The 21,695-nt window shown below is 44.3% G+C and overlaps 1 protein-coding gene across 12 annotated transcripts; it reads left to right on the top strand.

Moving 5' to 3' along the window:
* The first annotated feature begins 22 nt into the window (after positions 1 to 22).
* LOC115114368 (centrosome and spindle pole-associated protein 1-like) lies at positions 23 to 21,563 on the top strand. Of its 12 annotated transcripts, none has more exons than XM_029642548.2 (28): positions 23 to 169; positions 1,367 to 1,473; positions 3,829 to 3,932; positions 4,155 to 4,217; positions 6,917 to 7,281; positions 7,456 to 7,614; positions 8,103 to 8,194; positions 8,297 to 8,393; positions 8,688 to 9,017; positions 9,204 to 9,322; positions 9,593 to 9,731; positions 10,336 to 10,450; positions 10,538 to 10,576; positions 11,331 to 11,478; positions 11,649 to 11,783; positions 12,023 to 12,129; positions 12,347 to 12,496; positions 12,696 to 12,839; positions 13,011 to 13,127; positions 13,255 to 13,321; positions 13,413 to 13,539; positions 13,670 to 13,809; positions 14,102 to 14,242; positions 15,213 to 15,256; positions 15,377 to 15,437; positions 19,933 to 20,036; positions 20,337 to 20,478; positions 20,644 to 21,563. In XM_029642548.2, the coding sequence occupies exons 2-28, from the start codon at positions 1,383 to 1,385 to the stop codon at positions 20,862 to 20,864; spliced, it is 3,561 nt and encodes a 1,186-aa protein (XP_029498408.1). In that variant the 5' UTR covers positions 23 to 169; positions 1,367 to 1,382; the 3' UTR covers positions 20,865 to 21,563. The 12 variants fall into 12 exon arrangements, with proteins under 12 accessions (XP_029498408.1, XP_029498410.1, XP_029498411.1 ...); XM_029642550.2 differs by lacking the exon at positions 23 to 169 and adding an exon at positions 556 to 641 and having other exon boundaries at positions 10,339 to 10,450; XM_029642551.2 differs by lacking the exon at positions 23 to 169 and adding an exon at positions 556 to 641 and having other exon boundaries at positions 13,416 to 13,539.
* The last annotated feature ends 132 nt before the right edge of the window (positions 21,564 to 21,695 follow it).

Genomic DNA, 21,695 nt, shown 5'->3' with positions numbered 1-21,695 from the left:
CAAATTCTTCTGGGAACCACTCTGATTGGTCATCGCCCAGCGGTCACCGCTGGTGATTTGCATAAAGTTGGGAAAACGTTATCTTTTTCACCGACTCACACGCAACTTTCGCACCTCCCAAAGGTCCCCCGCCCTCTCCACTGCTCACCGCTTTGCTTTCAGTGAAATGGTAAGCGGTGTATCACCGAACAGCAACCTATGCTAGTGTATCATGAGGGGTGCATTTGTCAAATTGATTGATAGCGGGGGCGCTAGATCCGCAGAAGACCACAGTGGTCAAGTGAATACTTTTTCCGTCACTTGCAGTGCCTCTGGTTAGTACTTGCAGTGCTGCTGACAAGATACTCTGAAAATATTGAAGAATATTTAGGACCATTATTTCTCTATGAAAGAACCAGTACTGGTGAAAATTAAAGACAGCAAAGTGCGCACTTGCACTTGGAAGGAATCTGGCAGATATAAACAATTCATATTTTAGAAGGGTGGTGCTGGGTGGTCGCGAGCTAAATTTACGGTGCTAACGTGCTACTGTAGCTACCTGGCTGTTGCTACTTAGTTGGCAGCTGTGGCCTTGTAGTTTAAGCTAACTAACTGAGTAGCAAAAGTTCGCAAGTCCAGTAGCTATCTTGGTTGCAAAAATGGTGAGTACTGTTTATGCCATTTTAATATAGAAAACCAACTCCGCAACAGGCTTCCATCTATGCCTGTCTCGCATGCATTTGTCGTTGATTTGTTTTAGCTAGCTAACTTTAGCTGGCTTACACATCAGGTTAACGTTAACTATAGACAACAGGTAGCTAACTAACGTTCGCCAATTTAGTTTATAAAAATTCTAACCAATTCGTGTAACATTTACGTAGCTTGCTTGTTTGCTAGGTAAGATATGGCCTAAATGCTAGCTAGGTAACGTTACATAGCTAAGATTATTTTTGTGTTCAGTGGTTGCTTGACAACCGAAATTAAAGAGACAGCGGGCCATTTCTGGCGAGCTGGGTAGTAAGAAAGCTATCATACTTTGCCAGCAATATGATCAGATGATATTACAACAGCATAACTAGATACATTTAGGGAAATATGACCAAAGTTAAACTGTCTATAGTTAATCCTAGACTTGTTGAGGCTGTTTTGTCGAGTCCAAAATGCTGCTACTAGCAAACGTTAGCTACCTAGCTAAATGTTTACAATTCATGACATTGCTTACTAACGTAAACAACATCACTATTTAATTGACGTTACTATTTACTAGCTAGGTAACATTATATTCTCACCCAGAAGTTCTTAAATGGCTAGAATGTAAATGTTATACTGTTTGCAAGTACATTTGAGCTGTATTATTAGACATTGTTTAATTTTGTCACTTTCACAGTGAGCCTGCATTATAAATGGAGCTGGATAATGAACTTAAGAAATTCATCCAGCAACAGAAGGCCAGAGTAGCAGAGGATACAAAATCCACCTTACCTGGAAATAAGGGTGTGTTTCCATGTTTATTTTTTACTGTGGTGATAGAATGCTGAAAATGTTGAACTTGGGTCATTCCATGTCATTTCAGCAAGCCATGACACCCATCATCTCAGATTGTTCTGAAATTGTTTCTGTAGTTAGAAACAAATAAGATATGCATTATTTTGTTGAAAATAATTTGATTGCTGAGAAATTAAATAATAGATTGCTTGTCTGTCTGCCGCAAACTTTAGCAGGCTTGTAAATGTGCATGCATGCCGCACATCGCTAGTCGAACGCAGAACTCTTCATTGAGTCAATGCTGAAACATCAATCCACAGGTGAGTCGGTGCCACATTTGAATTTGTGCCGAAGTCAAAATGAAAGAAAAGAAAGCTTGCGAATTCAGTAGGCTATGGTGTGAAATGGGCTTAGAAGTGTTGTCTTTATTAATGTTAATGCAGACTTTGGTGTGCTTATCAATGCTCAACCAAAAACACCTTTCTCCCCCACTTCTATCAATAAATTCTACAAAATTATGACTGTGAAGTGTAAAATGCATTCTCTCATTACTAAATGTGTAATGTGATATATTTTAACATTACTATTTTTTTTTACACGCAACAAATTTGATTAATAAAATATTTAATCAATCATCTTCTGCAAATGAAGGGAATGATGACATAATCTTTGCAGCAGGAAGGGAATCTGATTTAATTGGTCCTCAACTCGTGGCTAAGTCATTTCATTCAGGGTAAGTGGAGTTAGCCAACCCATCATTATAAAGGGATAGTTCACCCAATTAAAAAAATTACACATTGGTTTTCTTACCTTGTAAGCAGTCTATGAACCAGAGGGCTATCCTCCGAAGCAAGTTTGAGCAGTTCGAGAGGTAACTTTGATCAACTGAGTTCAACTCTGTATAACGGGTAAAAAGAAAGGGGCACACCTTTTAGCAAGGTACATTTCTATGGCAACAAATCCATCAGAACTAACCTGGATTTGTTGCCATAGAAATGTACCTTGCTATTATACAGAGTTGAACTCAGTTGATCAAAGTTACCTCTCGAACTGCTCAAACTTGCTTCGGAGGATAGCCCTCTGGTCCATAGACTGCTTACAAGGTAAGAAAACCAATGTGTAATTTTTTTAATTGGGTGAACTATCCCTTTATAATGATGGGGGGATTCTTAAAAAAAAAAAATCTAATCACCTAATAGCAGGAACAGCACCACCTATTGGTCAGATCAGGATTTAGGATGGGACATAAACCCAACAACTTCAATAACCAATTTCTTTGAATAGTCAACATTTTTGGGGGGGACCATTTTTTAAAATGTCTTTTTTGTTGTGAATTTCTCATGTCTAACTCATCAGATGTTAGGTGCTATATTTAACAACGTTATATGAATCCTATAAATTTACAATTTGGGTGCAATCAATTAGCTTAATATAGCAGATATTCATTTATATTTCAACAAATTAATGTTGTAGGAATGCTAAACTTATATTTTTCTGTTGACAGAAATTATTTCAAAACAATCTGAGATGGTGGTCTCTTTCTTGTGTTTTTTGAGGTGGAATGATTCACTTGGACATGGGTGAAATGCATGCTACTTTGTGTTTGGTGACAGCTGAGCAAATTATTGCAATTTTCTGACCTGTGGCTGGATCAACAGACAAAAGATCACAAGACCTATGACCACACACTCAAGGAAAATATCCCTCCATTTAAGTCGTTCACGGCACAAGGGAAAGGTACAGTATACACTGAGTGTACAAAACATTAAGAACACCTTCCTAATATTGAGTTGCATTCCCCCACCCCCTCCTTTTTAGCTCAGACCAGCCTTGATTTGTCGGGCCATGGACTCTACAAGGTGTCAAGCATTCCACAGGGAAGCTGGCCCATGTTGACTCCAATGCTTCCTACAGTTGTGTCAAGTTGGCTGGATGTCCTTTGGGTAGTAGACCATTCTTGATAGACACAGGAAACTGTTGAGAATTTAAAAAACAGGCAGGGTTGCAGTTATTGACACAAACCGGTGCACCTGGCAACCATACCCCATTCAAAGCCACTTAAATATTTTTGTCTTGGCCATTCACCCTCTGAATGGCACACATACAAATCCATGTCTCATATGTCTCAAGGCTTAAAAATCCTTATTTGACCTGTCTCCTCACCTTCAGCCACACTGATTGAAGTGGATTTAACAAGTGACAATAAGGGATCATAGTTTTCACCTGGATTCACTCGGTCAGTCTGTCATGGAAAAAGCAGGTTTTCATAAAGTTATGAACCCAATTTGTAAGATACTTTGTGGTAGATCTAGATCCTGACCAATGGGAAGTCTTTTATTTCATGTATACCATTCTGTTTTTCAGAGGAGAGTTGTTGTCTAAGTTTACCTTTGGGTAGAGACTATGAGAGGAAGAAACAGAAGTTACATCAAGAGCTCCGTCTGGACTACAGACACTTCATGGCTCAGGTAATAATATTACCAATGCCAAAAGTTATGTAGTTGTTACTTACAAATGTGTAACCTGTCAACATACATACATGGGCCATAATATTTACTTGTGTGTGATAAACAAGAGCACTGGAATGGTACGAGTGCAAGGAGTCAGTGCAGTCTTCTACCAAATGTATATATTTTTAAACAATGATCTCTGCTTTGGGCTGATTTGGCCAATTTGGCCCTTAATTATAGAAAAATGTGAATGCTGCTGAACCAGGCCCACCCCTTCCCCTTGGTGAGAGGAGAGCTGCTAAGGTAACCTAAGAAGTGCTATGTGTAGCCTATTTTTATATCAAGCTCTGTCAACTGAGGCCTCTTAGTTCATTCCAAATAGCCAAATCTATATATACACTTACTATACAAAACAACAACCACTCTCTCAACGTGAGCAAGACAAAGGAGATGATTGTGGACTACATTTACATTTAAGTCATTTAGCAGACGCTCTTATCCAGAGCGACTACAGGAAAAGGAAGGCCGAACACACCCCCATTCACATCGAGAGTTTTAAGTTTCTTGGTGTCCACGTCACCAACAAACTATCACGATCCAAACACACCAAGACAGTCGTGAAGACGGCACGACAGCAGCTTTTCCCCCCAGGAGACTAAAAAGCTTTGGCATGGGTCCACAGATCCTCAAAACGTTCTACACCTGCACCATTGAGAGCATCCTGACAGGTTGCATTACCACCTGGGATGGCAACTGCTCAGCATCCGATCGTAAGGCGTACAGAGGGTAGTACATACGGCCCAATACATCACCGGCGCCAAGCTTCATGCCATCCAGGACCTGTATACTCGGTGGTCAGAGGAAGGTCCAGTCACTGTTCTTTCTGCTACAGCACGGCAAGTGGTAGAGGAGCGCCAAGTCTAGGTCCAAAAGGCTAACAGCATCTACTCCCAGGCCATAAGACTGCTGAACAATTAATCAAATGGCCACCCAGATTATTTGCATTGGCCCCCCTTATTTTTTACACTGCTGGTACTTGCTGTTAATTATTTATGCAGTCACTTTCCCCTTACCTACATGAACAAATTACCTTGACTAACCTGTACCCCCGCACATTGACTCGGTACCCCCTGTATATAGCCTGATTTTTAAAACTTTTATTTATTTTTAACTTTATTTAGTAAATATTTTCTTAACTGCATTGTTGGTTAAGGGCTTGTTACTATTTCACGGTAAGGTCGACACCTGTTGTATTCAGTGCATGTGACAAATAACATTTGATTTGATTTCCATTAAAGACTGGCCAGGTGAATCCATGTGAAAGCTATGATCCCTTATTGATGTCACTTGTTAAATCCATTTCAATCAGTGTAGATGAATCAAATCAAATTTTATTTGTCACATGCACCAAATACAACAGGTGTCGACCTTACAGTGAAATGCTTACTTACAAGCCCTTAACCAACAATGCAGTTTTAAGAAAACACCTAAAAAGTAAGAGATAAGAAAAACAAATAATTAAGGAGCAGCAGTAAATAACAATAGCGGGGCTATATACAGGGGGTACCGGTTCAGAGTCAATGTGCGGGGGGCACCGGTGTTAAAGTAATTGAGGTAATTATGTACATGCAGGTAGGGTTATTAAAGTGGCTATGCATAGATAATAACAGTGTAGCAGCAGTGTGTGTGTGTGTGTGGGGGGGGGGGGTGCAAATAGTCTGCTTAGCCATTTGATTAGCTGTTCAGGAGTCTTATGACTTGGGAGTAGAAGCTGTTTAGAAGCCCCTGGGACCTAGACTTGGTGCTCCGGTAACTCTTGCCGTGCGGTAGCAGAGAGAACAGTCTATGACTAGGGTGGCTGGAGTCTTTGACTATTTTTTTTTTAGGGCCTTCCTCTGACACCGCCTGGTATAGAGGTCCTGGATGGCAGGAAGCTTGGCCCCGGTGATGTACTGGGCTGTACTCACTACCCTCTATTGTGCCTTGCGGTTGGCGCTGAGCAGATGCCATACCAGGCAGTGATGCAACCCATCAGGATGCTCTCGATGGTGCAGCTGTAAAACGTTTTGAGGATCTGAGGACCCATGCCAAATCTTTTCAGTCTCCTGAGGGGAATAGGTTTTGTCGTGCCCTCTTCACAACTGTCTTGATGTGCTTGGACCATGTTAGTTGATTGGTGATGTGGACACCAAGGAACTTGAAGCTCTCAACCTGCTCCGCTACAGCCCCAGCGATTAGAATGGGGACGTGCTCGGCCCTCCTTTTCCTGTAATCCACAATCATCCCCTTTGTCGTGATCACGTTGAGGGAGAGGTTGTCATCCTGGCACCACACAGCCAGATCTCTGACCCCCTCCCTATAGGCTGTCTCATCGTTGTCGGTCATCAGGCCTACCACTGTTGTGTCATCAGCAAACTTAATGATAGTGTTGGAGTTGTGCTTGGCCGTGCAGTCATGAGTGAACAGGGAGTTCATGAAGGGGTGAAGATAGGTTAAAGAAGGATTTTTAAGCCTTGAGACCATTGAGACATGGATTGTGTATGTGTGCCATTCAGAGGGTGAATGGGCAAGCCCCAAAAAATTAAGTGCCTTTGAACATGGTACGGTAGTAGGTGCTAGGCCAGGTGCACCGGTTTGTGTCAAGAACTGCAACGTTGCTGGGTTTTTCAAGCTCAACAGTTTCCCATGTTTTTCAAGAATGGTCCACTACCCAATGGACATCCAGCCAACTTGACACAACTGTGGGAAGCATTGGAGTCAACATGGGCTAGCATCCCTGTAGAACGCTTTCAACACCTTGTAGAGTCCATGGCGAGAGGGGAGCTGCGCAACTCAATATCATGTTTGGTATACTGAGTGTATATTATTACAAAAGGGCTGGTAAAACAGGTCTCAGTAAATTAAGAGAATTTGCTCAAATCTTCTTCTGTAAAAAAACGTAAAAAGGGTGCATGGAACCAGAAGTTGAGCTTAAACTTGTCCTTTCCCCCTCATACATACAGGAGCAGATTGCCTTTCTCAGAGCTCCTCCAGACCTCCCTGATGTTCACTGCAGCCCCAGACCCCCGGTGCACCCTAAGAGGGTCCCCTCTAGGAGAGAGACGGCCACGCTGAATGAAGGCAAGAGGGGGTTGCACAGGGGAGGACACTTCCTGGTGGAGGGCAGTGGGAAGGAGGGCCTGAGGCCTGAGGATGAGCTGCTCCTTCCTAGAGAGAAGGCCAGGCTGGTGAGAGTGGACTATGACTCTGAGGAGGACCTCACAGAGGAAGATCTGGATCTTATGGAGAGGAGGAGGCTCAGACAGACTGGGTCTGAGAGAGGAGAAGAGAGGAGGCGGCTAAGAAGACACTACAAAACGGACTTCAGGTGTTCTTAAAACACTCCCTTTGTGATACAAATCATGATGTTGCACTTACCTGTAATAGATTCAGATGTTAGCTATGTAATGGGTTAATTGTCTCTACTGAAATGGTCTTTGCTAAATGCTTGACTCTAGGTCTATGTTTGAAAAAGTATTGTTAACCTTCCTCTTTTGCGCAGGAACATATCAAGGCTCAGGGACAGGAGAGTTGAGCTGCCTGACGACTACACAGAGACGCGTCATTATGCAGACAGGAAGGAGACTAACGGGTCTGTTGTTCCCGATGAGGATTACTTAGAGGCACGCTGGGGGTCATCATCTCTAACCCCCAAAGCCAAGTATGTCGAACTATTCGTATTGAATAACATACATTTCTAAATGATTGTGGTAATGCCAATTTGGTACAAGTGAACACGATTGTATTGTCATGGCTCTCTTTTTGTTGTGGATTTTTAACGCAGTGCATTTTCTGTACAGTAATGTACATTTCTGTGAACAACTGCAGAAATATTTAATCTAATCTGGATTAAAGTTTTAATTTTCCATTGTTAGGGACATTGGGAGGAAAAGTACAAATGAAATGGGGCTGATGTCATACTGTCATCTGTTGTGCCTGGATCATGGCTTGTTCAAGCTTCTTGTGCCAGCTATTCGTAGAGATTTAGAATCCTCCCATACAATAAAATCATATGAAATCCCCAAACCAGCCTAGAATCAGACCAAAAAAACCACACTTTCACTAAAACACAGACACTTATCGCTCAGTATTTTTCTATCTGTAAAGTGTAAGTGTACTGTGAGTGCTTATTGACGTCCTATCTGCCAGGCTGCAGGTACCAGCAGGGATGAAACCCAATGGAAGATCCAGATCCTCTACCAAGAAGGACGAGCCCGAATTTGCTACCGGACTAATGATTGGTAAGACCAATTCTGTTCAGATTTTTCTTAACTAAGGTTAACTACATTAGATCATTTGTTGATATTTCTCAAAAAAATGTGGTGATATGGCATGTCTGACAGGGGCTGCAGATGCAGATGCTGCCTTGCAGAGAAGGAAGGAGAGGTACAGGCAGGAGCTGCAGGAGCAGATAGCTGAACAGCAGAGGAATAAGAAAAGGTGGTTGTTCATGTTTGTCTGATCCTGCTGTATGTGAAGAAAGCCTTACATTATCCATCTTAGTGAGATGAGCTACAGGGTCTACATAGACTCATTTTAGCAGCATTGTAGTCATGAGGTAGATTTGTTTATAAGGCTGCGTTTACACAGGCAGCCAAATTCTGATCTTTTGCCACTAATTGGTCTTTTGACCAATTTGATCAGATCTTTTGCCTAATAATTGGACAAGTTCCGAATTACTGCTGCTTACTAGTGGGGAGAACCTCATGAACAGTCTGTTCTTTGTCTTATTAGAGAGAAGGATTTGGAGCTCAGAGTTGCTGTGACAGGGTCGACTGACCCGGAGAAACAGGCAGATTGGATCAAACCGCTTGGGGCAGTGAATGGTGGCGACCATGCCAGAAAGAGAAATGACAGCTTGTACCCACTAGGCCAAGGTGTGGACGTACCAGGTGATGAGTTAAATGGGAGACCAATTGAGGAGAGCCGAGAGAGGCTTCCCCCTGAGCAGCCCCGGGTGGCCTTCCAGTCCCCCCTGCTGGAGTACAGCCACGCCCTGGGCCTCAGCAGTAGAGGCATCTCCCCTTACAGCCAGGCCATTCACAGGAACATGGACACCCCCAGGTAGCGAAGAAGCAGTAATCCTCAACTGCATCCTACATGGCACCCAGGGCTCTGGTCAAAAGTGGTGCACTATATAGGAAATAGGGTGCCATTTGGGATACACCCCTCATCTATTCAATCTGATACATTCACTAGATTGTTTGACAAAATTAAACATTGCTGTATGATTTAGAATTTCTGTTTCAGGATTCCAGGTTTCCTTCCTCATCCACCATCCACATTGGCAGATGCACATAGAAGTCCCTATGACAAGGTCTACCTCTACCATGGAGCAAGGAATCCACTGGACCCTAACCCGGCCAACTGTAAGCACTACCAGTCGAAGTTAAATATTCAAGCTACATCAGTAGATTCAAATGGTTAAATACTAGTAAAAAAAATATTGATGGGAGTGAAAGCGTATGTTCTATGATCTAGCCTAATTTGTGTTTTGTGGTATTATATAATATGTATTGGGTTACGTTATGTGTGTTAGCTAGGAAATGAGCCCATGTCGTGTTGTTATACTTTCAGTCAAACCAATGTACACCTCTTTCTAAGTGTATGTTCATTAGTGTTTGGTGGTTCAATGTTAGATGGTCAGATCCTGCTGACAGGAGGGGGGCAGCCTGTGTCCTACCTGAGCCTTCCTCCTGCAGGGCCTCGCCCCAGCCAGACACAGCCCAGCCCTCCCAGTCAGCACAGTGGGAGCAGCCATCCAGAGCCCCCTCCACAGTAAGTACCTTACTAGTCATCTTATCCTGTCTCTTCCCTTCAAAATCCACTCTTCAGTAAGTAAGCCTTGTCTGAGCCAAAGTGGCCCATAGGGCAGGAGCCTATCTCCTGTTTCTGTAGCATGAGGCAGCTTGATGTACAATTAACCCCTGGACAGGATGCTAGTCTCTTCAGGTGGTGAGTAGTATTCTCTATTCACCAATAGGGGGCACCACCTCTAAATCTACCTTATTTGTGCCCTGTGTTGGACTTCTGAGAAGGTCATGCTCACTGGCCGTCTGGACAGACAGGACTGTTGTTCCCTCCCTGCTGAGTGACGACTGCAGCCTGCTCTGGACAGCTCTGAGCTCTCCCTCCTCCCTTACATCTGCCATCTTTCTCCCAATAACTGTCCTCTCTCTTTCTCTCTCCCTTCTCCTCTGACAATCGGAACATCTTTCTCAGTGATAAGATTGAATTGCATCAATGCGTGAAATGTGACAAACCACATCAATTGTGTACCTCCCGTTTGCCATACCTTTTTTGCATAATATTGATCATTTCAAATTGTTACATAGACGTATTTCATAGTAGTGAACACATGCGTAAATATTTCATCTTTCAGCAGACATGCCAGTGACGCTGCTATCACGGGTTCAGGGATTGGAGGATTTCCCGCCGAGCAGATCAAGCCATCTAAACAGTGTGTGTTAAGTTACAAGGAGGCACTGAGACAACAGGTACATTTTGAATGTGATTGTGGAAGGCAGCAGTGTCTTTCTCCTCAATGCTTGCATGCATTTCGTCACAGTGTGTTATTTCGGCAGGGAGACACCAGGAAAGGGAGCAGTCAGCTTTTTTGCCAGGTAACATGTAAGTCCTGCCATAATAATTCATGCACATGAGTAAATGAGGGATACAACGCATGTTTAAAGCAGGTGCTTCTACATAGGTGTGGTTCTGGGGTGATTAAGCAATTAACATTCCATCATGAATAAAAATGCTGGTCAGGCCATTATTTTGGCTACCATGGCTATGACCCCGCCACCATCCACAGGGCACTAGTGGTCACTGAATGGTTTGATGAGCATTAGAAGGATATAAACCATATGCCATGGCCATCTGTCACCAGATCTCAATCCCAATTGAACGCTTATAGGAGATTCTGGAGCGCTGCCTGAGACACAGCGTTTTCCACCACCATCAACAAAACACCAAATGATGGATTTTCTCATGGAAGAATGGAGTCACATCCCTCCAATAGAGTTCCAGAAACTAGTAGAATCTTTGCCAAGGTGCATTGAAGTTGTTCTGGGTCGTGGCGGCCCAACCCCCTATTAAGATGTTTATTTTGACAGTTACATGTAGGTGTGTTGTAGAATCAGATTTGTTTTGTTTTTCTGAACCCATTCCCTCAGACATTCTCACAGCAATTTACCAATAGCTATGCCTATCAATATACCATTGCACTCTTCTCTATTGTCCTCTTTACATGACCAGTGAAGACAAAAGCACATCTGGGTTGTACAGAATTGAATAACTTTATTTGTCCTGTGAGGGAACTTCATTTTTGGATAATTGGTATTCTAATGAAAGTGTTCCATCCAAACCTGACTGCAGATCCAGGATCGACAGGAGCGGCGGAGGCTGGACAGGGAGGAGAGGGATCGGTACGAGGCCAAGCTGGAGGCCGACATGAAGAACCACGACCCCTGGGGGAGAGGGGGAGGAGGAGCACCCCTCAGAGACAGCAGGGGCAACCTCATCAGTACGTTCCCTCTGCCACTTCTCTCCCTCCACACTATGGTCCACATTCTCTGTGTTTTCTCACCTTTCAGTAGACATACGTTTGGAGACTGAGCGCAGAGGGAAGAATGTGTAATATTTAAAACCTTCGTAAAGTTTATTACTAATCATAATCATGTGAAATGTCACCAGCCGATCTGCACCAGATGCACAAGCATAATGAGGAGGCCTACATCAACCCTGAGACATGGCAGAAGATGGCGACAGCCACCATGACAGTACTCCGAGAGGAGGACACCAGACCTCCCTCCACCCACAGAGTCTCCGGTAGATACAGGGGCTTTCACATTGATGTGATTCTCTATAAGGCATATGCAACAGGACCGAGAGGAAGGGTGTGTCCCAAATGTCATCCTATTCCGTACATAGTTCACTACTTCCGACCAGAGCCCTATTGGCCATTTAGGACACAACCCAAAGTGGTAGTGGCACCCTGACAACCTGTCCAGCTCACTGTGTCAGGCTCAGCTAACATGTTATTTTGTCTGGTGGGTTTCTGTCAACAGGTTTTGTTCAGGCTCCTTTGTTTGCCAGAGGCAGTGTTTTTGGTAACCGGCCCACACCACAGCAAGTCCACGAACAGGACAAGCACAAGGCTTACCTCAAACAACAGGTACTGGATGTCCCGCCTCGGCACTGTGTGGCTAAAATAGTATTTTCACATCATCAGCTGAAATTCACTAAGTCACGTAAAAAAGCTTATTGCGGAGCTTAAATAACGATGTTGTACTGATGCGCATTGATGGTTTGGTTTACCTTAGTCAGCTAAGGTATGTGATTGGATACACGTACACACAGTGATTACCCTGGTTGTCTGTCCTGCTGCCTAGATTGAAGAGAAGCGGAAGAAGGGGGCGGAGGAGCGAGAGAGCCAGAGGTTGGAGGAGGAGAAGGAGGAGAAGAGGCTGGCTGAGCAGAGGGAGCGCATCCAGAGAGAGTATGAAGAAGAACAGGACAGGAAGAAGCGCAAGGAGATGGAGGTCAGTATTAACTGCACCAGGGCTTGGGTTCACTAAGGGAGCTGTAGCGTTAGGTTACACTGCAATACTCTAGATACTAGTATGAGTAACATGTCAATCAGCTGAATGCTATCATATGACATGAGTCATTCAGTTCAGGAAATCTTTATTGTAACACACACACATTTCAGAGGACTGAGCAAGGTTTTTCTCCCTCCAGCAAAAAGCCAAGAATGAGCAGCTGATCCGTCTGGCTGAGGAGCGAAAGAAAGAGGTGGAGAGGAAGAAGAAAGAGGCAGAGGAGAAGGAGAACTCTGCCCTGAGGAAGCAGTATGAGAAGGAGAGACAAGCACGTCTAGAGGAGGTGAGCTGACTGGAAAACGCTCCGTTTGACCCTCTGAACATCGAGGGGCGGTTTACATTAAGCCTATTCTTCGACTAGAAATCATGCTCAATGGAGAATCTCCATTCAAAGCTTTCCACTTAATCTGGGAAACTGAGTTGAGTGATGACATTGTGGTTGCCTTTCTAATAGGTACCAAGGGAGCCGTCTCCCCCCATCCCCACCCTCCGGAAGAGGTATCAGGCTCCCCAGTACACCCCCAGACCTCCGTCCATGGACAGCCGTCGCTCTACTGCCGTCTCCCTGTCTGTGAGTGACTTCCAGGGCCCACAGCATGTCCTCTTCCACACTACCATTGAGGGAAATAGTTTGACTGTGAGGAGAGATTAGTGGAGAATGACTGGGTGTGGTCTTCCTTCCTCTCTTCCCCCTGTAGGAGCATTCTCTATCAGGGCTCCAGTCCCCTCCAGTCCCAGCCCGCTGGAACCAGCTGAGAGCTGCCGGTAACACTGACTCCCACAATAATACAACACATAGTAGTTCAACTGTTTTCTCTCAACTTCTGAGATACTGATGTCTGTCTGTGCGTGCCAGAAGACCAGCGGGGTGTGATCAGTGAACTGTCGGTGCTGCGCAGACAGCTGCGTAGCGAGCAGAAACGCCTGGAGGTCCAGCTACTGCAGTCAGAGTGGGAGGAGCTGGGCTCACCTATGAGTGATAGGTAAGGCTGGTGAGGTGATGCCCTCCACTGTTGGTCTCATGGCTTCAGCAAGCCAAGGGTCCAGGCTGTGTGTTAGTTGTAGTGTCCTATCTATAGGCTATATCTCCAGGCTGACCGATACTGTGTCCAGGCTCAGGGACAGGCCCCAGGTGGATGTGTTTGACATGGCCAGACTGCGGCTGCAGGCCCCTGTCAGGAGACCCTCCTCCAGGAACACAGAGCCCAACTACCTGCATAGGATCCATGACTCGCTACAGCTCCGATACAGAGGTGAAGGAGTACAGTGATTGTTTGATGAATACTGGGCCGGTCCTAAATGGCACCCTATTCCCTATGTAGGGTCTCATCAGAAGTGCACTAGGGAATAGGGTGCCATTGGCACATAACTCAGGGCACTGATTGTTATACATGAAATCTAACAGCACAGTGTTCATCAAACAAATGCAGCAACTGGGGTTGTGTAGATTCCCTGTCACACTCCTTTTTTAGTGCACTACTCTTTACCAGGGTGATCAGTGATGTCATTCAGTATTGAATGGAGAAGTCATTGTTTGTGCTGCAGATGTTGATTCCAGAAAGGAGGAAGGTCATGGTTACTGTGAGCCCCCTAGGGACCGAGCTGGACAGAGGGTGGACATCCAGAGACGGGCTGGTTACAGGGTGCAGCAGCGCAGGATCAACAGCCTGAGAGAACCTGTTGACGGTCAGCAGCATTATCACCAAACAAACACACTGTCTACAGACTCCATATCAACCCTACTCACTGTCCGCAGACTCCATATCAACCTCTACTCACTGTCTAGACACAATATCAACCTCTACTCACTGTCTAGACACAATATCAACCTCTACTCACTGTCTAGACACAATATCAACCTCTACTCACTGTCTAGACACAATATCAACCTCTACTCACTGTCTAGACACAATATCAACCTCTACTCACTGTCCTCAGACACAATATCAACCTCTACTCACTGTCCGCAGACACAATATCAACCTCTACTCACTGTCTAGACACAATATCAACCTCTACTCACTGTCTAGACACAATATCAACCTCTACTCACTGTCCGCAGACACAATATCAACCTCTACTCACTGTCCGCAGACACAATATCAACCTCTACTCACTGTCCGCAGACACAATATCAACCTCTACTCACTGTCCTCAGACACAATATCAACCTCCACTCACTGTCCTCAGACACAATATCAACCTCTACTCACTGTCCTCAGACACAATATCAACCTCCACTCACTGTCCTCAGACACAATATCAACCCTACTCACTGTCCTCAGACACAATATCAACCCTACTCACTGTCTAGACACAATATCAACCTCTACTCACTGTCCTCAGACACAATATCAACCTCCACTCACCGTCCTGTCAGACACAATATCAACCCTCCACTGTCACACAATATCAACCCTACTCACTGTCTAGACACAATATCAACCCTACTCACCGTCCTCAGACACAATATCAACCCTACTCACTGTCTAGACACAATATCAACCCTACTCACTGTCTAGACACAATATCAACCTCTACTCACTGTCCGCAGACACACTATTAAATAATATTTTATCACCGACCCGTTGACTGCTCTATCAATACTTATCAGACGTTGTAAGGGGCTTAAATCATTTGTCTTTGCATTTTACAGATTGTTTTGACCTGAGACCACCCCAGCAACAAGACCATTATTTGGTGAGTTTATACTGACCAGTTCATTTAGCTAGTGCACTGAACCACGTACAGTGGTTTATTTGCTGTGCTGTACAGCTTGTCTGTGTATGTCACTAAGCCTGTACACTCTGTTCTCCCCAGAGGAATGCAGTGGGGGATCCTATGAGAGGTTCCCTGTTGGAGTCTGACAGTGCTTTCATTGGTAGGCCCCTTGTGGTTCACTACTGTCCCTGGGTAGGAAGGGAAGGTGTGCGTGCGTTGGGAATAACACATGGGATGCATCCCAAATGGCACTCTATTTCCCAAATAGTGCACTGCTTTTGACCGGTGGCCTATGGGCTCTGAGCGCCCTATAGGCAGCCTATGGGCTCTGGTCAAAAGTAGTGCACTATATAGGGAATACGGTGCCATTTGGGACACACCCCAGTTTTTGTAAGGGAAAGAGTGACTTGAGTACCAGTCAAAAGTTGGGACACCTGTTCATTCAAGGGTTTTACTATTCTCTACATTGTAGAATAATGGCGAAGACATCAAAACTATGAAATAACACATGGAATCATGGAGTATCCAAAAAAAAATCTAAATATATTTTAGGTTCTTCTGAGTAGCCACCCTTTGCCTTGATGACAGCTTTGCACACTCTTGGCATTCTCTAAACCAGCTTCATGAGGAATGTCTTGAAGGAGTTCCCACAGATGCTGAGCACTTGGTGGCTGCTTTTCCTTCACTCTGTGGTCCAACTCATCCCAAACCCTCAATTGGGTTGAGGTTGTGTCATCTGATACAGCACTCCATCACTCTCCTTGGTTAAATAGCCCTTGCACAGCCTGGAGGTGTGTTTTGGGTCATTGTCCTGTTGAAGAAAAACAAATGATAGTCCCACTAAGCGCAAACCAGATGGGATGGCGTATCGCTGCAGAATGCTGTGGTAGCCATGCTGGTTAAATGTGCCTTGAATTCTAAATAAATCAGTGTCACCCACCATGCTTCACGGTGGGAACCACACATGCGGAGATCTGTTCACCTACTCTGCGTCTCACAAAGACACTGGTTGGAACCAAAATTCTGCAATTTGGACTCATCAGAACAATGGACAGATTTCCGCAGTCTCCTCTGAACAGTTGATATGTGTCTGTTACTTGAACTCTGAAGCATTTATTTGGGCTGCAATTTCTGAGGCTGGTAACTCTAATGAACTTATCCTCTGCAGCAGAGGTAACTCTGGGTCTTCCTTTCCTGTGGCGGTCCTTATGAGAACCAGTTTCATCCTAGCACTTGATGGTTTGACTGCACATTTTTCCAAATTGACTGACCTTCATGTCTTAAAGTAATGATGGACTGTCATTTCTCTTTGCTTATTTGAGCTGTTGTTGCCATAACAACTGATTTTAGAAGGGAAGAAATTCCACCAGTTAACTTTGAACAAGGCATACCTATTAATTGAAATGCATTCCAGGTCGTTGAAGCCATGAAGCTGGTTTAGAGAATGCCAGAGTGTGCAAAGCTGTCATTTTTATTTAACCAGGCAAGTTAAGAACAAATTCTTATTTACAATGACGGCCTACCAAAAGGCCTCCTGCGGGGATGGGGGCAGGGATTTAAAAATATATATAAATACAATATAGGACAAAACACACATCACAACAAGAGAGACAACACTACATAGAGAGACCTAAGACAACACAACATGGTAGCAGCACAAAACATGGTACAAACATTGGGCACAGTCAACAGCACAAAGGTCAAGAAGGTAGGGACAACAATGCAGCCACAACTGTCAGTAAGAGTTTCCATGGTTAGGGTTAGTCTTTGAATGAAGAGATTGCGATAACTGTCCAGTTTGAGTGTTTGTTGCAGCTCGTTCCAGTCGCTAGCTGCAGCAAACTTAAGAGGAGCGACCCAAGGATGTGTGCGCTTTGGGGACCTTTAACAGAATGTGACTGGCAGAACAGGTGTTGTATGTGGAGGATGAGGGCTGCAGTAGATATCTCAGATAGGGGAGTGAGGCCTAAGAGCGTTTTATAAATAAGCATCAAGCATTGGGTCTTGCGCCTGGTATACAGAGATGAGAGTGTTAGAGTGCAGTGATGTGTCCTACAAAGAGCATTGGTAGCAAATCAGATGGCCGAATGGTAAAGAACATCTAGCCGCTCGAGAGCACCCTTACCTGCCGATCTATAAATGATGTCTCCGTAATCTAGTATGGGTAGGATGATCATCTGAATCAGGGTTAGTTTGGCTGCTGGGGTAAAAGAGGAGCGACTACGATAGAGGAAACCAAGTCTAGGTTTAACTTTAACCTGCAGCTTTGATATGTGCTGAGAGAAGGACAGTGAACCGTCTAGCCATAGTCCCAAGTACTTATGAGGTAACTACCTCAAGCTCTAAACCCTCAGCGGTAGTAATCACACCTGTGGGAAGAGGGACATTCTTCTTACCAAACCACATGACTTTGTTTTTGAGGTGTTCAGAACTAGGTTAAGGGTAGAGAAAGCTTGTTGGACACACAAAGCTTTGTTGTAGAGCATTTAACACAAAATCTGGGGAGGGGCCAGCTGAGTATAAGACTATCATCTGCATATAAATGGATGATTGCCTATGATTGAGCCTTTGGGTACTCCCTCGGTGACAGGCAGTGGCTGAGACAGAAGATTTCTGACTTTATACACAGTACTCTTTGCGAGATGTAGTTAGCAAACCAGGCCAAAGACCCCTCAGACACCAATACTCCTTAGCCGGCCCACAAGAATGGAATGGTCTGTATCAAAAGCTTTGGCTAAGTCAATAAAAATAGAAGCACAATATTGCTTCTAGGGCAATGGTGACATCATTGAGGACCTTTTAGGTTGCAGTGACACATCCATAATCTGAGCGGAAGTTTTCCCAACACTTTTGATAAACAGGGCAAAATAGAAATAGGCCTATAACAGTTAGGATCAGCTTGATCTCCCCTTTAAATAAAGGACGAACTGTGGCTGCCTTCCAAGCAATGGGAACCTCCCCAGAAAGGAGAGAGGTTAAAAAGGTTGAACGGGTCTAACCAGATGGTTTTTTGGGGGGGCTCAAGTTTAAGTTGCTCCTTTAGCACCTCAGACGGAGAAACTTTGTATCGGGGCAGGGGAAAAGAGGGAGAAGCATCAGGGATAGTCACATTAGAAGGGGTGGGAGATGAGGAAATGTTGGATAGGCAAGGAGGCATGGCTGAGTCAAATAGGAATCCTGACCTAATGAGTAATTAAATAGCTCAGCCATGAACTTCTTGTCGGTAACAACCACAACAACATTAAGGGACATGGGCAGCTGTGAGGAGGGTTTATTCTCCAGATTTTTAACCGTTTTCCAGAACTTCTTTGGGCTAGACCCACAAAGAGAGAACTGCTCCTTAAAGTAACTAACTTTGGCCTTCCAGATAGCCTGAGTGTACTTATTTCTTTGCCTGAACGATAGCCAGTCAGCTTGAGTGTGCCGAGCCTTTTGCTAAAGGCAATTCTTGAGGTGGAGTAACTCTGCAAGATCACGGTCGAACCAGGGGCTGAACCTGTTTTTAATTCTCATTTTCTTTATGGGGGCGTGTTAACAATACCACTGAAAATATTAAAAAAGAAGGTCCAAGCGTCTGACAGAGGGGATCAAGCTGATTCTATACCATTTTACAGAGGCCAGTTCATGAAGGAAGGCTTGCTCCTTAAAGTTTTTTAGCAAGTGTCTATGACAAATCAGGACAGGTCGTTTCACTGAGCAGCCATTACAACAGTGACCATTACAGAAAACACCAGACTGATCGCTATTAGGATTATTTGTGAGGATAACATCAAGAAGAGTAGCCTTTTCTGTGTGTTTGGAGTCATACCTTGTGGGATTGGTAATAATCTGAGGAAGCTTTAGGACTTGGTCAGGTGGTTTAAGCATGTCCCAGTTTAGGTCACCTAGCAGGACAAATTCAGACTTAGTATAAGGGGCCAGGAGAGAGATTTGGGCAGGTAGGGTACAGGCTGGTGCTGATGGAGGACGATAGCACCCAGCAACAATCAACAAAGAGCTATTTGAAAGTTTAATGCTTAAAACCAGCAAATCAAATTGTTTGCGGACAGACTTGGTGGAGACAACTGAGCACTGAAGGTGATCCTTGGTAAAGATTGCCTCTCTCCCACCATTGGAAGATCTGTCTTGCCAAAAAAGGTTATAACAAGAAAGGATAACATCAGTATTCAAAACACTCTTTCTTAACCACGTCTCAGTAATGACCAACACATCTGGATTGGAGCTGTGAACCCACACTTTCAATTGATCCGTCTTAGGTAATAAGCTTCTATTGTTAACGTGCAGAAAACCCAGGCTTTTATGAGAGCAGAAATCAGAATTGGGGCTAGCAACAGTAGATGGGCCAGGGTGTACATGCACATTTCCAGATATCAACAGTAATACAATCAAGGCACGGCAGAGTCCAGGGAGAGCTCTGCAGTGATGATTAATGACATCATGTGCAAAGTGTGGCTACATTGCATCAATGCAAAGGGTAGTTACTTTAAAGAATCTGAAATAAACGAATACAAATATTTTATAACACTTTACTACATGAGGTCTTCAATATTATTCTACAATGTAGAAAATAGTAAATGTAAGAGAAACCCTGGAATGAGTAGGTGTGTCCAAACTTTTGACTGGTACTGTATATTTAATAAGTAATTTGTCTCCAGATCCCATGAAGGAAACCTTTCCAGTGCCCCCCACACCTGAGCAGAAGCCCCAGCTCTCAGCCAGGGAGAGGAGGCGGCTGGCCAAGAGGGCAGACCTGCACAATGTAAGTCCTCTGACAGAGTCTGAACTGAACTATTTGAGACTGGGACCATATTCTCCGAGTGTCTCAGTGGGGGGTGGGGCTGATCTCAGATCAGGCCCCTCCCCCGTCCTTGCAAACCTTTCATGATCGAAAAGGCTAAACTGATCCTAATTCCGCACTGAGACGCTTGACACAAACAGCCCCTGATCCCTACATTGTGAATATGGCCTCACTTCTTAAATGAAGAGGCCAGTGGCAGCTCTCCATTGAAAATACTATATTCCTCTACCGTCATCATATCTTGTGCTCTGGCTTGTTTAGGAGCGGGTGTGCGCCAGAGAGCCTGTGGACCAGCCAGAGAACTACTCCCACCAGTCAGAGGCCAGTCTCAACACTGAGCAGCATGGCAGAGGGCATAACCACCATAGGACCAAGAGGCTGCCGGCTATGAGCCACGGAACAGGTGGGTGAAGATCTTGGCCCTGGAAGATGGCAATGATACCATAGAGGCTGTCATAGTGTGCCAGAATTGAACAATCTATATTTACCTGGAAGATCTCTATGAATGAGTATTAAGAAGATGATGGATGGGTTGTAGGCATCTCTTCACGGTTGTTCTCTTGTCCAGCAGACCTGTCTAGCGATGAAGATGCGTCTCCGCAGGTTTCCCCTCGTGCCCCAGAACCCCGGTGCTCAGTGGATATGGTTGCCATGGAGCCCTGGATCAGACCAGGCACCTCAGAGACTCTGAAGCGCTTAATGACCGGTCAGACCCCCCGAGGGGAGAGGCTGACCAGCAGAGAGTCTGCCGTCCAGGACTGGGAAAGCCCCTCTACCCATCATAGCTAACCTTACACCCCCCCCCCCTCAGGTTGTACTATTGATATTAGTTTTTCTGCGCAAAAAATAATAACACTAGCATTTTTGTGCAGACAAACTCTGTTGTATTGCAACTGTTGTCAAACGCTTTGTACATCAGCTGTACAACCAAGTGTTTAGGGGGCCTACGTTTATACACTGCCATCACTTGGCTTGATGCATCTACGTCAGTGGTCATGAAGACACAGTATCTCCTCAACACAGAAGGCTCATCTGCTTTAGCTTCTAGATTGATGTTGACTAACTTAGCCCTTTGCTTTTGTATCATGGTCTACCTCTGAAAATGCCTCTTGTTAATTTGCAATGCAGAATTAAGCTTCTTGTGAAAAATGCATAGATTGTACCTTCATGAAAAATATGCAGATTGTCTGAGAATGGTAGGCAACTCCATTCCTATAAGGACAGTGTGTGCAGGCATTTTCTCCAGTCAAGCACTGTTGAAGTTGATTAGTTAGATCAGTTAAGCCTGCCTGTTGCCATCCTCTGAAAGGTGTATTAGAAAGTGATCTAGGGTTGCCTTAGCCTGATGTCCTGAACTGTTCCAAAGACTAATATTTATTAATTGTATAATAATGGCACTACCTTTAATGTAAATTGTGTTAATGGCATGTTTTAAAATATGTGAAAATGTGACCTCATTTTCAACCTAATTAAATTATTTTAGATAAAGTTTTGTTCACCTGATAGCTGTTTAAATTTGCATTCAGGAAAATGGGGTCTCTTATAACAAAGTTACTTCTATTGCATATCAGTGCAGAGTTAAACCTTTGTACATTCTCATTAGTCAGATCTAACAAAAAT

The sequence above is a fragment of the Oncorhynchus nerka genome, linkage group LG9b (genome assembly GCF_034236695.1).
Source record: "Oncorhynchus nerka isolate Pitt River linkage group LG9b, Oner_Uvic_2.0, whole genome shotgun sequence".
NCBI lineage: Eukaryota > Metazoa > Chordata > Actinopteri > Salmoniformes > Salmonidae > Oncorhynchus > Oncorhynchus nerka.
Note: the sequence above shows the minus strand (reverse complement) of the source record. Positions and strands in the feature narration are given on the sequence as shown.